This window comes from Tarenaya hassleriana, unplaced genomic scaffold (genome assembly GCF_000463585.1).
Source record: "Tarenaya hassleriana unplaced genomic scaffold, ASM46358v1 Cleome2, whole genome shotgun sequence".
Taxonomy (NCBI): domain Eukaryota; kingdom Viridiplantae; phylum Streptophyta; class Magnoliopsida; order Brassicales; family Cleomaceae; genus Tarenaya; species Tarenaya hassleriana.
In genome coordinates, this window is record NW_010965372.1 from 6,700,442 (window position 1) to 6,717,688 (window position 17,247).

At 34.7% G+C, this 17,247-nt stretch overlaps 3 protein-coding genes across 3 annotated transcripts; 2 read left to right on the forward strand and 1 right to left on the reverse strand.

Annotated features, from left to right (window-relative positions):
• Positions 1 to 653: 653 nt before the first annotated feature.
• Positions 654 to 2,421, reverse strand: LOC104812732 (phospholipase A1-Ibeta2, chloroplastic). Its single transcript, XM_010540053.1, has one exon. It carries the CDS (start codon positions 2,380 to 2,382, stop codon positions 823 to 825), a length of 1,560 nt encoding a protein of 519 aa, XP_010538355.1. The 5' UTR covers positions 2,383 to 2,421; the 3' UTR covers positions 654 to 822.
• A 10,236-nt stretch (positions 2,422 to 12,657) lies between these two features.
• LOC104812733 lies at positions 12,658 to 15,319 on the forward strand. Its single transcript, XM_010540054.2, has 2 exons — positions 12,658 to 13,146; positions 14,634 to 15,319. Exons 1-2 carry the CDS (start codon positions 12,679 to 12,681, stop codon positions 15,264 to 15,266), a joined length of 1,101 nt encoding a protein of 366 aa, XP_010538356.1. The 5' UTR covers positions 12,658 to 12,678; the 3' UTR covers positions 15,267 to 15,319.
• A 184-nt stretch (positions 15,320 to 15,503) lies between these two features.
• LOC104812735 lies at positions 15,504 to 17,240 on the forward strand. Its single transcript, XM_010540055.2, has 4 exons — positions 15,504 to 15,655; positions 15,839 to 15,995; positions 16,355 to 16,465; positions 16,869 to 17,240. The coding sequence occupies exons 2-4, from the start codon at positions 15,879 to 15,881 to the stop codon at positions 17,106 to 17,108; spliced, it is 468 nt and encodes a 155-aa protein (XP_010538357.1). The 5' UTR covers positions 15,504 to 15,655; positions 15,839 to 15,878; the 3' UTR covers positions 17,109 to 17,240.
• Positions 17,241 to 17,247: the final 7 nt, after the last annotated feature.

Sequence of the window (17,247 nt, forward strand, 5' to 3'; positions counted from 1 at the left end):
AATTCCGTCGCAATCCGTCGCAATTTTTATTTTCCGTCGCAAATCATCTATTTCTTTGTTGTGACAGAATTATCTGTCGCAAATCGTAGCAAATTGCGACGGATTTTGTGACTGTTTGCGACGGATAATTTTTTTCCACATTTTGTCGTAAAATCGTCACATTCCGTCGCAATTTTCGGTGCGACGGAAATTTCCGTCGCAAATTCCGTCGCTATATGCAGGTTTTTTTGTAGTGTCTCCCCATCGGCTGGCTTTCGGGAATTCATTGATGCTAACGTCCAGCATCCAGAGAATGGGAAGAGTATCATTCAACTTAGCACAACTCTAGCCCACACCCATATTATAAGAAACTCCTACCTTCTTAATCTTCTCCTCTTTGTCAAGAGCATCTTCGATATGGGTCAATTGTTGTATTCTATTATGGGCCATTAAGGCCCAATTTTATTTAACATTTTCGATAACAAATTCCAGATGCACATGGCAAAAACTCTGCTTAATCAGTGAATCTTTGAATAGAGGCAAGAAGAAAATTTTTTAGATCTACAATATCTTTGCGAGTTTGATATTTTTTATTTAACTTATGATTTTCTTTGTAAAATATAAAAGATTTTACTTGGAATTCTAAGCGGTCCACATAATATGAATAAATAGTATGTAGTATGAAACTGCTGCCATTAAATGTAAAAACAAAGATTGATATCTGATTCATAAAATATGCATGGATACACATCAATGACACTGCACATTGATATAGACATCCGAAAAAAAAAATAGAATGAGTAACATTTTAATAATGAAAAAAATGGGGAATAAAAAACGTGGTCATGAAGAAGACGGGCTAAAAAGCGCATTGTCTCCGTTATTGCTGTCGAGAACAAAACGGTTGAGCCCCATGGCTTTCCCCGTGTACAAAACCTTAACGTTAGACTTCTGTTCGTCCAACAGCTTCCTTAAACTCCGTTTCGCGTTTGCCCGAAACGGACAGTTCGACGCCAGGAACCCGTCCACGAGGTGCAAGTACGCCTCCAGGTCATGACAACACGCCACGTCAGCATTCGGCTTCAGGTACGGCGACATTCTCGTGTCCACACGAAGCTCTGCCCCCACGTGCGAGTAATCCCAGGGGTTGTTCCTCTTCACCATCTCCATCAATGCCCCCTGGATTCTCCCGTTATTATTACCATCTTGCCCATGCACTTCCGGGAATATTCCGGGGACTTTGGTCACCACGTCCTGGTTATTCACAACGCGAAGTACCTTCACTCCCCTCGACTCCATCTGGCGGGCGAACTCCTGGTTCCCCACGCGCGGGCCGCCGAAAGAAAAGACTGCAACCGGCGGCGCGTGAGTTACACTCGCCGCGATGTCTTCGGCGGCAAGGAGAGAGAGAGCGGCCCCGAGACTGTGGCCGGTGATGCTGATGCTGAGCTCCTCCCCTCTGTAGAGCTCCACGAGGCGGTTCACTTCTCCCACCAGCGCCTCCGCGAGGCTCGGCACGTGAGAGCCACGTGTCCTGTACAGACTGAGGAACCCGCATTCCACCTTGGGCGGATTCTGGTCAAAGATTTCGGGCCTGGGCTGGGGCTCAGGGTGGGGAACCGGAACGAGATTGGGCCGAAAATCTTCGGCCCATTCTAGCAACGTGGCGGTCCCACGTAACGCGATGACTATATCCCTCCTCCCCATCCGTCGGATCTCCCTCGGGTCATCGCACACCGCCACGTAACCAACGCAGCTAGTCTGCTGAGTCATCCACCTGAGATCTGGTGCCATGTCATCGATCCACTTCGGCAACCTGACCGATGACGTGGCGTAGAGGCTCTTCGTCACCTTGTAGGATCCGTCGGGAAGCGCCACGTGTCCTGGGGAAGCTCCTTCTGGGTCGGAGTGGAAGGCATGGTACGCCGCCTGTACAAACTCGCCGTAGCTGACGAGCTCTCGCCGGAGATTCTCGTCGAGCGGGTCCAGCAACCCGACCCAGTTGTTGGATCCGTGCAGCTCCCTCCACCGAGACCCGAGACTGTTCTTCGGGGAATATTCCGGCGACTTCGACAAGAGCCGTTGGAGCCGCTGCAGATTCTTCGGCGACATTTCCTCCACCGCCGCCTTCATCTCCGGCCAGATTCGGGCAAGGTTCAGACCTCCGAGCAAGGTCCGTCTCTTCTTGTCTCTTCGAGACGGCGACAACAATCCATTGACGTCGTTGTGGTTCTTAGAGGTTCTGAGAACCTTTTCAAGGTTTCTAAGGTGTTCCCAGTTCGTCTTCTTCTTCCCCGGCAAAACCGATGGCGGTTTTGTAGGGTTTAACGTTGAGACCTTGCACGTGAAACGGCAGCGCTTTACGTTGAACGCGTCGGTGATGTTGGGCGTAAGTGTCTGCATAGATATATATATATAGAGAGAGAGAGAGAGTGTATCGGAGAATAAGAAATACAACGACACGACGCAGATGAAGAGTGGAGGGCGGGAGGGGTATTTATAGGCGGGCAGGGATTTAAGCTGCCCTTGCGTTTGAATTTTATCACGATTTTGACCCTATGGTGTTTGACTGGAGTTTGAGAATATTGAAGGTTTGGTCATAATATAATTTATGTTCGTGGACCGTTTCCACTTCTCTCCATATATTTCTGCGTCTCTTCTTCCGGACAGGTCGGTTTTAAATTCTAATCAGTGAAACATGCACGACGCACATGCCCCGCCATTTGAAAACTTTAGTTGTTCAGTCTTATCTTTATTTGTTTGCTGACAATTTTAATGGAGAATTGTAAAACAATCACAACCGTGTTGAACATTTTCCCCTTCATATTTTAGATAGACGGATCACAAATTCGTTAATATTGTATGTCAATATTTGCATAATAATACATCAAATACTTATAATTTTTTTTTAAAGATATCTACGTGATATGTTATATTTAATAATATTCTTTAAGATCCGATATATCCAACGTTATATTTGATTTGTAATAAACCATACTTAGGAATTCATTCCACATTTTCATGAGCTATTTCATGTAGATTGTAAATTTTCACCTAAAATTAGAGGTGGACACTTCGGTTCGGGAATTTAATTCCGACCCGATCTAATCTGAAACCGGATCGAACCGAACGAACAACTTTCGGTTCTAATTTGGTACATTTTTTATGAAACTGAATGAATGAACCGTTCCCGAACCGAACTGAGCCGTATATATACCGAACCAGAATTCGAATTCCACTAATATATGTGTAAATATTATAATTCGGTACTTATTTGGTATTCATATAATGGTATCGTTCCGAACCGTTTAACATTCGGTTCTAGTTTGATACATTTTTTATAAAACCAAAAATACCGTTTCCGAACCGAAATGCTTGAATACCGAACCCAAACCCGAAACGTCCACCCCTACCTAATGAAAATATGAAGTGATTATTTAGCACACCGTCGTACATACGTATAATGATACATAGATTACTTTATATGATTGAAGCTTTATAATTTATATAATTTATTTACCTAGTCGGAGTGTTGCATGAATCGCCATTGATCAAAGGATACCAAATGGTTCATGCAGCATTCTCCCTTCCCATTTTTTAGATGATAAAGAATGTTCGTACCTTTTTGAAATCATTAACTATTGTATGTGCTTTCACTCCATAGGGGGAAAGCGACATATTGAAAGTAAATCCGGTATTCGTTTTTTTAAAACGGAAAGCATAATATTTTTCTTGCAAATAGAAAAAATAAAATAAAAAAAGAAAAGACGTTTGAACCAACGAAATTTAAATTTGACCGACTATATATGGATTCTTTAATGCGGACAATTTTAATGACATTTGTCTTGTCCTGTTCTGACTTGGCTAGGACAATATATACGGATATTGGGTTTGATCGATAATAGGTTTAGGTATGGAAACGATTTTTTATGTCTTTGGAGTTTTCCCATGTTCAATGCTTTGAGTTCCCACAACTCTAAACTAGATTTTGAATTTATATATATATACATATTCAAATAGGTTCACGAGATATGTGTATATATATATATATATATCATAAACGCCTACAGTTATATGATAGATTTTATAAAACAAAAAACAAAAAAAGAATCAAATTTCACGTTATCGAGTTAAACAAAGGAACATTTAATGGGTCACATTTCAATGTTCAATGCCTTTGGCGATCAGGCAAATAAGTATTCTTTGTCCTAAGTTTCTATATATATTTCCTAGTTCTAAAAACTTAAAACAATCTATGATGTAGAAATTTTATATTTCAAAATAAAATTCATGTCAAATATCGTTGCATCAAAATTATAATAGTTCCCTTTAAAAAAAAAAAAGAAGTTCCACTTTTGCATGGTAATCAAAACTTGTTTCCCACTCCAACACGGAAAAATAAAGTCACGTTAAGATCACATACTAAGACGTAATCATTGTGATGTCATCATTAATTTGCAATATAATTTGCCATCATCATCATACATTCTAAACTTTCATTATATATATACAATACACATATAATACGACAAATAGGTTCACGAAATTTAATTTTGTTGGTATTTATACGTAATGGTCACAGATTATTATCTATCGCAAGCATTGGATTATATGAAACGAAATTAATATTTTGAATCAAATAAAAACTAAAAAGCATATACAGATTTCCTGGGATCCCTCTGGTGGCACGATGCCTAACCTTTTTCAAATCGTGACCGTCGATGGCTTTGAAGAACTTCAACGGGTTGAACTACTAAGATTGTAAAACCTGGCTGCCACGTGGAAAAGTCAGAACCATGGATTAGGCTTTTTTGACTAACTTTTACGGTGCTCCCAGGCACACCTGATGGCAGCCCTTTATTGGGCTTGTTTGGATCCTATCAGGCCTCTTAGAATCCTATGTGATATATTTTTTTAGAGGCCCAAATCGTCCGCCCACTTCCTCTCATAATTAATGTTTTATTTTTTTTTACACAGCTAAATAAAATTTCGAATTGCTAAACAATGATTTATATATAAATGGTATCTAATCATTCTGCATTGATAAAATGTTTCGGAGAAAACATGGGGATAAATTTTATATCTATATCTCAAACTGACACATAATTATTATTTTTTATAATAATGTAATTAATTAATTAAAGTAACGACGATTATTAATAATAACTAGTTTTATCATATTAAGATGCTTTTATCCGTTATTTGTTATCAATGTTGTACTGTGTGATCTCTTTAATTAACACCACTGATTATTATTTTTTTCTAATTAACGCTCAATCTAGATAGGAGTGTGTCGATAAATTTTACAATAGACATTAAAAATCTCTCTCTATATATTATATATATATAGACAGAGAGAGCTAGAGATTAGGAAGACCAGTTTATTAATGGTTCACAAAAATATACGAAGCCACGTGGCCATACAAATAAGTGTATATATAATTTAACTCACTCGCTCACTAAATGACTACAAGAGAAATTTGTAGCATTAACTCATAACCAGAGGAAAAAAACTATTATTAGAGCGTGTGTTTTTACCTTATTAGAGTGTACTAGGGTAGACCCGCGCGATGCGCGGTTTATTATTTTTTGTATAAAATTTGATGATATAAATATTAAGAAATAATATAAATTATTTTTTAATACAAAAAATAATCGTTAATATTAGAATATTATGAAAGCATTATTATTTATTATATTAAAGAATTTTTAAAATTATCATTATTTATTGTGTAAAAGAATATATATATATATATATATTTGCTATATGCGCTCGGCTAATGTTTTGCTAGATGTGGACATCTTTAATTTTATGTGGACATTTTTATAATTTTTATTATAATTTTATATAATTTATATAGAAATATTTTTTTCTTATAGATTGAATGGAGCAAGTGTCCCCGTATACTTCAACGTAGATATGCCACTATTTAGATATACATATATATATTAATTAAATTATTTCTCATTCGGGTATTCTATATTTTATTTGACCTATTAATACCTTACCATTTGGAGATCAACAACAACTTTTTCCTCCTGCATATCTTTGTTGCTTCGAATTCGACCAATAACGTCTTCATTTAGAACATAGAATACTAAAATCTTAGTATCATTGAATATAAGTGGGTAAAAAATTAAATATAAATATCGAGAATAATATTGAGGGTGAAAACATGAGTAAAGAAATGTATTGTTTCACCTAGAAACTCGACATTTTTGTTAGCCAAAGCAATTAACTCACTATAATCTCAAAACCTAAAAAACTATTTAGACATCTAGATAGATGTGTCGCAAGCATCTAAAATATGTGTTCGTTCTGTAAATCGTAATTACAAATTGAAATCGGTTAGTCTAAATTGTTGATTAGCCCTGACCACCTCAAAATCGATAATTATATAAATCACTACAAAAACTATGATTTTTCAACAGATTTTTCCAACGGATGTGTTCGTTGGATTAATTTCAATGGATTTCTAACGGATATCCGTTGGTATATTTCCAATGGATTTCCAACGTAATTCCAGCGGACCTTAAACGGATATTGTCGCTAGAAATCTGTTGGAATTTTTAACATCATATCAACGGATACGTAACGTTGGAAATTTTCTACGTAGTTTCCGACGGATATCCATTGGAATTTACGGGCAAAAATTCCAACGGATATTCGTTACATATTTGTTTATTTTCCAAGGGATAACCGTTGGAGTTTTGAATTAAAATCTTCCAACGGATAACAGTTTGAAAAATTCGAACGTTTGATAACAGTTGGATTATTCCAAGGGAGATCCATTCAAAAAGATAACAGTCGGAGAATTCCAACGGATATTCGTTGGAATGGGTAATGGTCGAATGTTTCCAACGGACTTCTAACGGATGTCCGTTGGAAATTATTCTACTTAAGCCCTTCGGTCATTATTCTCCCGAACCACTCTCTAAATCATTCTTCTACTATCTTTAGACCGGAAATTCTCCAAAAAATATCTTTTTCAACAAATCCGAATATTCGTTCATCTCCACAATAGATATATGATAGAGTTGAACCGATTACAAAAGAGTTAATGTGGTCTTCATGGAGATCATCTTTGTAGCAACCAATGCGTTGCCTATTTATAGAGCCATCATCGAACCATTGATTCCTGTTGGACTCTTCTAAAAGATCGGTCCATATATAGTTTTGAAAGAAATGTTTTCTTTAACATTTTGAGTTGAAAATAATGATCGTGAAAGATACTTATGATGCATTTGCTTGAACTGGAGCCCGACGCTGACGTTGTGCAGCGTTATACGGTTAGTTGCCGGAGCAAGTTCGATAATGACGATGATAAAAATGCTTTGCGCGAGAACTCGTCCCCTATTTTCCTCCACATTTCCCCTTATTTTCTCGGCAATCAAACACTCTCCATCCCTTCTCCGCCTCCCCTGCCAGCGCTCCATCTCTCCCATCGCCGCCATGTCTTCTTCTTTGCAACAACAATCCGCTTGCATATTGTGAAATTTTTTCATTTTTCAAATCCTTACTGAGGAGAGATAATGCGAGTGGGGAATATCTATCTATGCGTGATCTCCCAATCCGCTTGCATATTGTGATGGGTCCATCCCGGATTTCCAAGTCCGATGTGCGACCATCAAGTCTTCCTCTCTCTCCGAAGCAACAACAATGGTGTCCGCTACTTCTTCTCTTTGAGTATCATCATTGTTCTTTGACTTCGGAACTCAAATCCATTCCTCAAACCAAAGATTGAGAATTCTCAGTGGCCGATCCATACAAGTGTGATTCGCGTAGTAGGAGAAAATTGAGAATTGTCGTCATCGATTCGGTCTCGGCGTCGAACCCGGAGCTCCGTAGAGGACCCGACGATCTCATTTTTTCCATCCTCTCTAAGGTTTGTATGTTGTCAAACGATCTCGTTGCCAGATATATTCTCTCTTTAACACACAATTATAGCAATCTCACTTCCTGAAAATTATAGCAAAAAAATTCATCAAAGTTCCAATGCGAAACAACTTCCATGAAACAAATAATAACTGAAAATTCAACTAATAATTGAATAACCTTGATAAAAGTTGTTTTTCTCAGCGTAAATACAAACCATTAAAAAAAACAAAACCTAATTGCATATAAATGTACTTTCTCAAATGATCGGGACCTTTTTTGTTGTACAACCATTCTTGGATTCAATAAATTTTTTTTAAGGTATGAATATAACGTTTTAAATCATGAACGGTGTTTTTATTTCATTTTTAAATATATATATATATATATAATTTAGTTACTTTCTATGACAATTTATCAAATTCACATTATTTGTTATATAGTATAAAATTGTATTTATTTGTTATATGGATTATTTGTTATTTTTTAAATGAAACATTTATTTTTATAGTTTATTTTGTCTCTTATTTATTTGTAACAATTTAGAGGTTTTTTTAAAATGTAATATTTAGGGATTAGATATAATGTAAATATAATTTTTTAAAATAAAATATAAATAGAAATAAAAATATGAAATCAAAACTATTCATCCATAAGGTATAATATTTAAATTTGACTTTTTTTCTCTAATAGAAGTTCATATAGCAAACATCAATTTTGATTTAATGTACCAAAATATTTTAATTAATTGAATATTATTAAATTTTACTATTTACTGTTTTATGTGTGCATAAATTATATCAAACTTTGTTTACATGGAACTAAATTATACCAAATATATTAAAACATGCATACATATATGTATATATGGTATTTGAATATCTTAAATATTTGTTAAAATATTTTATATTATTTTGTATTTATAATCATTTTATTGTTGTAATTTTTAAAAATTATAACAATAATCTTCAAAACCAAGTAAATATTATTTGTGCAATCAGATCGATATTGTATCTCTCATTTGAAATATGTAATCAATATATCTACATATATATATATATATATATATATTTGCTTTTTCATTTGACAACTTTAATTTCTTTTTTATGATTAAAAAAAAGGAGGCATATGGAGGAAAAAGGGACACGACACACATGCAAAACGCTCATTTTTAACAATACACCAGATTTCTATAATAAGTCAGTCATTTTTTCAAGAAACCAGAAGACATAATTCCATCGCGGAAAATGAAGAAACATGCATATAATATCACATAAAAAACAAAAAAGTAGATAAAAATAGAAAGACATGGCTCTAAAAAAGGGATGATTGCTACATCTAAATATTTCTTGGAACAAAATTTTAAAACTCAAACAAACCATATATATACTATGAAAAATAACTAAAACCATGTAATTAAATGGATTATAAAAGGATTGTTGTAAACAATACTCAAACTTCTTGTGATTTGTATTCTGTAAATTTCATTTGGGACTGGAGAGTTGGGAACAGATAAACTTGGCGACAGCTACCATGTTATTGAGCGGTGGCTTCACGTCTGTGTATTTACGGGTGCATAGAGAGATTTTGACAAAACCAAAAAAGGTGAACATATATCTACAAAACGTGTATATGCCATTATATATAAACACATAGAAAAATAGGTGAGTATGGCAGTTTCGAATATCTAAACCTATAATTTTTTTTTCGATTAAACAGAAATTATCTATATAAAATTGTATTTTAGTAGCAAATATAAAGGAAACCAATTAATTTTAACGATATATTTTTTATATTAAATAAATAAATTAAATTATAATAACTATATTAATAAATTTTATAAAATATATAATCCATACATTGCGCTTTATACTAAAAATTTCCAACATATAAATTTAAAGGTATTGATTTTTTTATATAATCAAACATATAATTTTTATTTTATTTTTAACATATATACATATATATACACATAAATATATATATATATATATACACACAAATACATATACACATATATATACATACATACAAACATATACACACTCAAATATATTGTTATATATATATGTATACATACATATGCATATATATATACATATACATATATACATAATATCACATATACATATACACAAATTAAAAATCAAATATAAATATAAAAATACATAGATAAGTACGTACATACGTATATACATACGTATATATATACAAATATAAACACACTCACACACACATATATATATATATATATGTTTACATGTTTTTTATTAAACGTATTACCTATTTTTTTATAACCTATTTTTAATGGGCAAAAATTAGTGATAGTTTAATAATATATATACACACATACATACATAAATAAAAAACCAAATATAAAATATAAATATAATATATATATATGTTTACATATTTTTTATTAAACGTGTCACTTGTTTTTTTAAACCTATTTTTCATGAGCAAAAAATAGTGATAGTTTAATAATATATATATACATATATCCATATATACACATAAATTAAAAATCAAATATAAAATATGAATGATTTAAAAATATATACATACAATCATACACACACAGAGAGACACACACATATATACATATATACATATATCTGTAAAATGCTTGAGTCAACTCTAGAAAAAAGGACAAAACTGTTTTGAGTAAACGTTAAGATTTGCAAACACGGATTAACTGGCTCAATATGTATAGAAAATAAGAGGTAAAGATAATTGATATTTTAAAATAGATCAATGAAGTTCAATCACCCTTTCTCTGAATTGGATGTGAAGACATGCATACCATTTCATTCCTTCTATTGGACCACATAGCATCACCACCTGCAAAAACACAAACGCATTTTAAACCGGAATAAACCCAGAGATTGAAAGGGGGAAAAATTATATAATGAATGACAATCACAATGAAGTTATGGGTCCATACGTGGAACCTATATAAGCTCGTTTAAGAACCAATAACGCATGATAACATAATAAAACTAATTAGAAAAAATAAATGTGATTATTAGTGACCTATTAAATATTACGTTCTACAGTTTAATATTTAATCTTTTGCTTACTAAATACAATGAAGTTGAGGCGTAACCGTTTTTGTTTTATTGTGATTGTTAGTGGCTAATAAATACCAAGAAACGTTTTTGTTTCAAAGTGTTTTGTTGATAGTTTTATTTTTAATTTTATATCATATAGCAATACGTTGCAAATTAGATGTAGTCCAATCGTTATACATAATATAATAAATTATAAATATGAGATTTGTTTTTTAAATTGTAATTATGTTAAAAGTTTTCATTTAATTCTTATCATATCATTTTTCTTATTTAATATGTAATAATTTTTTAATAACCAATCAAAAAATAGATTTTAAATATAAATATAAAAAATTAAAAAACTAAGATCAAAATAAACTTTTATATAGTAAAAGTTAACTTTTCGTACTTTTATTTATTATATTTAGATGTAAAAATTAGTGTTAATCTAAATGTATATATGTGTGTAAAAATTAATTATAATAATAATTATAATTATGATTGTGAAAGATGATATTAAATTAATAAAAATTAAAACAAAAATGCCACATAGATGATGACATGGAGATGAGGTGGCTTCACCACAATCCTTTAAACATCTTTATTAATATATATAGATTTATATTCGAATGTAAATATTTTAATAGTTTCAAGTAGATGACTAATGAATGTGAACGGCATTTGTGGACCGGCTCCCTTAATTTCGAAGAGCTTGTAAGAAATCCAACTGGGGAAGGGGGCAGTTGAGAAAGTAAATAAATGGATCAAATTAATGCAAGTTTTAATTTGGGAAAATTGCAAAACAAATATACGAATTTTTTGATTTTCACAAAATAAAACTTTGTTTTTTTAATCAAACCCCAATTTTATTTTTTTGATAAAAAATAAACCTGAATTTTATAACCTTTATCATTTTTAAATCTATTACTGATGTGGTCTTCCGTCATCATTTAAGTTTAGAATAGAAAAATTATGATTATAAAATTCGGATTTATTTTTTATTTAAAAATGAAGAAAGTGTTTTATTTGATGAAAAAACAAAATTTTAAGTTTTATCTTGTAAAAATTTTAAAAGTTTTAGATATTTTTTTTAGGATTTTCTATTTTTATTTCTACATTTAGAAAATTATGGGTTTTCAGTATGGCGGGGTTGTCCCCACAATAGTGAAAAATGAAAATTGAGTTTTAACCCCAAAAAAAATGAAAAATGAAAATAGAAGGTGGTTGTTCCGCAAACGCTATATTAAACTCCTTTAAAAAAAAATACACGTATTATGTCTACGTACCATTGATAGATATTCCAAGGTTGTATTGAAATTTCAAAGCTGTGTTTATTATAGTTTCCGACATGCGGTTGATGACAACCATTGTCTTATACTACTATATAGTAATAATATTAATATACGCATGATTTATAATATTTTTCCCCCACGAATTTATGACTGATTTATGAATCTTATTTTTCTGCCGTCTTCTTGGGTATTCGGCAACCGTTTCTGAATATTTATTATTTAACACAACTAACCATTAATTGCAATCGCTCCTATGGAAGAAATTCAGAAGAACACTAGCATTATATTGACAAAGACAAGTGCAGAAAAATAAAAATAAAACTTGTAATATGTTTATGTAGCTTTTTTCGACATTTATAAATCAGAGACTATTATTAATATTTTAGTATTACGTCGTCTCATGTTTTCTATAAATATCACCACATGCAAATTGACGGAGTCATTATCGTTCACAGTTTAAAAAACAAAACCGACAGAGGATATGGAAAGCGAATTCCCCAAGTCCCAGATCGCCGGCGTACAAACCGTGATACCGGCGAAGGCCACTCTTCACCGGAAAGTTCGGCCCATATCCGCCGAAGATGCCGCCGGAGCAGGAATATTCCGGCGGACCCTCGACATCGTTTTGTACTACAAACACGGCAGCGGCGACACTGATTCTGGATGGGTGGGCGCCGGGTGGATCAAGGAGTCGCGCGGAAGAGCCCTGACGGAGCAACCGGCGCTCAGCGGCCGTCTGCGTCGGCGGAAGGCAGAGGAAGACGGCGGAGGACTGGAGGTGGTTGCCAACGACAGCGGCGTCCGGCTCGTGGAGGCCAAGTTTCCGGCCAGCATGCCGGAATTTCTCGAGCTGGCGAAGAGAGACATGGCAAAAGCTGAAGCCGAGACATTGTTCTGGAGAGATATCGATGAAGATGATCCCCAGTTCTCACCCTTGTTCTATGTTCAGGTATATACACACACATGTATATGTAGCGACGGAAAAATCCGTCGTAAATACAAAGGAAATTCGTCGCAATTAAGAATTTGCGACGGAATGCGACGAACTTATTTCCGTCGCTATAGCGCTGTCGCAAACGTATAACGGTCGTTAATCCGTCGCATTTTTTCCGTCGCATTCCGCGCAAATGTTTTAAATTTTTTAAAAAATATATATAAAAAAATTATATACTATATATACACGTACATATATACATTTTCACATACACATACACCTATATACACATATATTCATACACAAACATTACACACATACAAATATATATACACATCATACATATATATACACATATATTTTCATATACACATACTCATATATACACAAACACACATACACATTCACACATATATACATCTATACATTTCACAAACACATACACATAAACACACACATATACACATATATTCATATACACATACAATCACATATACATACACATATATATTCACATTCACATATATACACATACACATACATAAACACACACATACACATTCACACATATATACACATTCACTTACACACATATATAAACACACACATATACATTCACACATATATATACACATTCACACACAAACATACATACATACATACATACATACATACATACATACATACAATACACACATTAACAACACATAAACATACATACACACAAAATATACATACACATATATAATCCATATATACTCATATATATATATATTCACACTTATATACATATACACATACCTTGATATATCTGGAGATATCTTGGAGGAAAACAACGTTGGAAAAAATTGGAGAAGATTAAGATTTTTTTTTTGGAAACTTCAAAGTCTGAAGAAAGAAGACGAAGTCGGTGCTTTTATTTCGTGTTGCGACGAAAATTACCATCGCCATCCGTCGCAAAACGAAATAAAAACCGTGAAAATTTAAAAATTTTCATCGAAAATAACGAAATAAATGAAATTAGTATTTGCGACGGAAATTTCCGTCGTCATCCGTCGCAAAACGAAATAAAAACCGCGAAAATTTGAAAATTTTCATCGAAAATAACGAAATAAATGAAATTAGTATTTGCGACGGAAATTTCCGTCGCAAATCCGTAGCTAATTCTGAAAAATAAATAAATTAAATTAAAAATAATTAAAATTAGCATTTGCTACGGAAATTTCCGTCGCAAATAATGTTTGTTATTGCGACGGCAACATCTCCGTTGCATTCCGTCGCAAATTTTCGACGGATTTTACGATTCTTTGAGACGTAAATTTTTTTTCCGCATTCCGTCGCTAAACCGTCGTATTCCGTCGTAATTTTGTATGCGACGGAATTTTCCGTCGCAAGTTCCGTAGCTATACGAGAATTTTCTTGTAGTGTGTAGAATAATGAATGAATATACGTGCGTATTCCTTTTATAATATATTTTATGATTTCATAATTTCCATTGGCAGGTGACAAATTTTGAGTGTGGTGGATACTCAGTTGGGATAAGCTGCAGCATTCTTCTAGCTGACATTATTATTGGGACAGACTTCATAAGAAGATGGTCTGAAATCCATTCCTCAATATTATTACACAATAACGACGAGCCCACGCCAACACCAGTCTTTTACCTTCCTGCCCTCAAACAAGACATATCTTATCTCTCTACTCTCTCCACCTCGGTTTCCATCCGCAGCGTCTCCGAACCTGTCGTTTTCCGCGCTAAACCCACGAGTTTAGGCTCTGAAATCCGCGAGAGATTCGCATCGATCCACACGGAAAAGGTCCTGGGGTCAGAACTGGTTGGTAGATCATGTCCGGACGTTTTCTTGTTTGTCAAGGAACAAGGCGACGAGAAGCTAGAGGTCCGATCAAGGTCATACGGCGGAGAGGTGAGCCATGAGAATGACGATGATGGTGATTTCGAGGAATCTGCACAGTTTAGTGAACTTAGTTTTTGGCCAGGGAAAAGACCAAACCATAGTTCGTGTAAAATCGGTTCTGTTTCCGACGGGCTTGTGTTAGTTGTTCCATACCCATGCGGCGATGATGACGACATGTCTAAGTCTATGGTCAAAATGATCGTGGCATCGCCTCCATGATATCTATTAAAACGATGTTTCGCATTCGTTCAATTAATCTTGTCGATAACATATGTATACACGATACAAAATCAAGATTTATTGAAAAAATGGACCCTTAATATTATTAGCCCAAGGAATCGTATGAGACGTTATAACCTGATGGTCACATTTTTGCTTGGGCTTTAATTTGGGCCTAGAAATATGTACGTGGACCCAACACGTAATGGGCCGAACGCGCTGACTTATCGAAGGGACCGTCGGATTGAATCTCTAATCGTGTTGCAGAGCAAGCGAGCTGCGTCGCGTCTTTGTCGCTGTCGCCGGCTATATCCACCGGAATCTCTGCCGTGATTCGACGAGCACTTCTGAAGAATCGGTTCGAGTAGATAGTTGTGGGATTTTTCAAGGTTAATTTCGTAAACCTAGTTCGATCTCGATGATTTTCCGCGAGTCCTCGGGATCTGTTTCTCTAAACCCCGTCAATTTCTTTGTTCCGCTGCTGCATCATTTGGTTATCATTTATTAATGGCGGAGATTTGGTTGTCCACGCCATTGTCGGATTTTGACTCCTTTCTTCATTGGTGATATAGGAAAAGGTCTGTTTCTGGGCGTCCTGAATTTTCCTGAAAGATGAACAAGCTTTTAGAATTTGGGAGAAGAGCAATGTTCTATGTCAGAGTCCTCTCTGGGTACGAACAAAGGAGGATTCGGAATTACAGGTTGCAGCTCGAGCAGCGTATCCAGCAGGTTTTTACTTTACCCAGACGATTTACTTCATTTTTGGTGCCCAAGGATGAACCCTAGAAGGAGATGCTGAAGCTTTTTGCTTTCTTTCTTGAATTGTTGGGTCCATGGATTATAGAAACGTTTTGTCTACAACTTCATCCTTGTTAAGTCGTCTTCTTATTAGGAAAATGTTTGCTCTACTACATGCTGGATAGGATCCTCCACACTAATCTGCAAATCGAATAGTTTCTCTGCCTGATGGGATATTAGAAAATTTGCAAAGCTGAAGAACACTGAAGGGTTTTTTTTTTTCCTTTCTTGGAATGGAAACCGAACCGTGGTTTGATTGACGAGAACTGAGTGTTGCCTTTGCTCTTCAGGCACAACAGAAGAAAGCTGACATAAATAGACTCCCTGAGCGACTTATATTATCCGAGGTCCGCCAAATGGTTGAGGAGATGCAGAATTTGAATAAGCAGCTCGAAGAAACGGTTAGGCTCTTGCTTCCAATTTCATTTCTGAAAATTTCAAATGCCCATCTTTTGTCGCGATTTATCAATGTGCGACATGCGTAGTTATTTGTTTCGACGCTGTCTATGCGTTTGTTATGTGAGGCAGGTACATGTATGTTGGTTTCTAGACTTGAGCGTTCAAATTAGGGGGGAAAAATTCACCATAAGTTTTTGGATGTTAAATATTCTAAAAGCATTGAAGCTTGGAGGGAAGAACAACAAGCAACATTAGAATTTCTTAATATATATGATCTTTCTAATCCTCTTTGAATTGTGTTTATTCGGGTTAAGATAATTTCGAATCTCAAGTCCACGGGTGTAAAGGGCTTTGTCATTACCCTCCTCGCCATGGCTAACCTATTATTATGTTTATCTCTGACAGGAGGCTAGGATTGACGATTACTTCAAACCAGTAGACATGCAGGCAGAATCAATAATGGAGATTCAGCTCCAAGGAGAGAAGGAGCCCATGAAGCAAATGATGGCTGCCACTCAGGAACTTACATTTAAAAAGATTGAAGAAGCTGAGAAACGTGCCATGGCACAAAGAAACGCAAACACTAGTGAGAAAAATAACCCAGATTCAGAGTCGGCAGCCGGCCAGCCAGCACCAGGAGGCTGATCCGAGGTATTCTTTTTGGGTTTGATACAGCGACTAGATCCAGAATCCTCCACTGGGTGTGTGTTATCTCTTGAGAATTGCAGAGATTGCTAGTTGATTAAGACGATTATCCCATGCCTATACATTCGTTTGGGGGGGG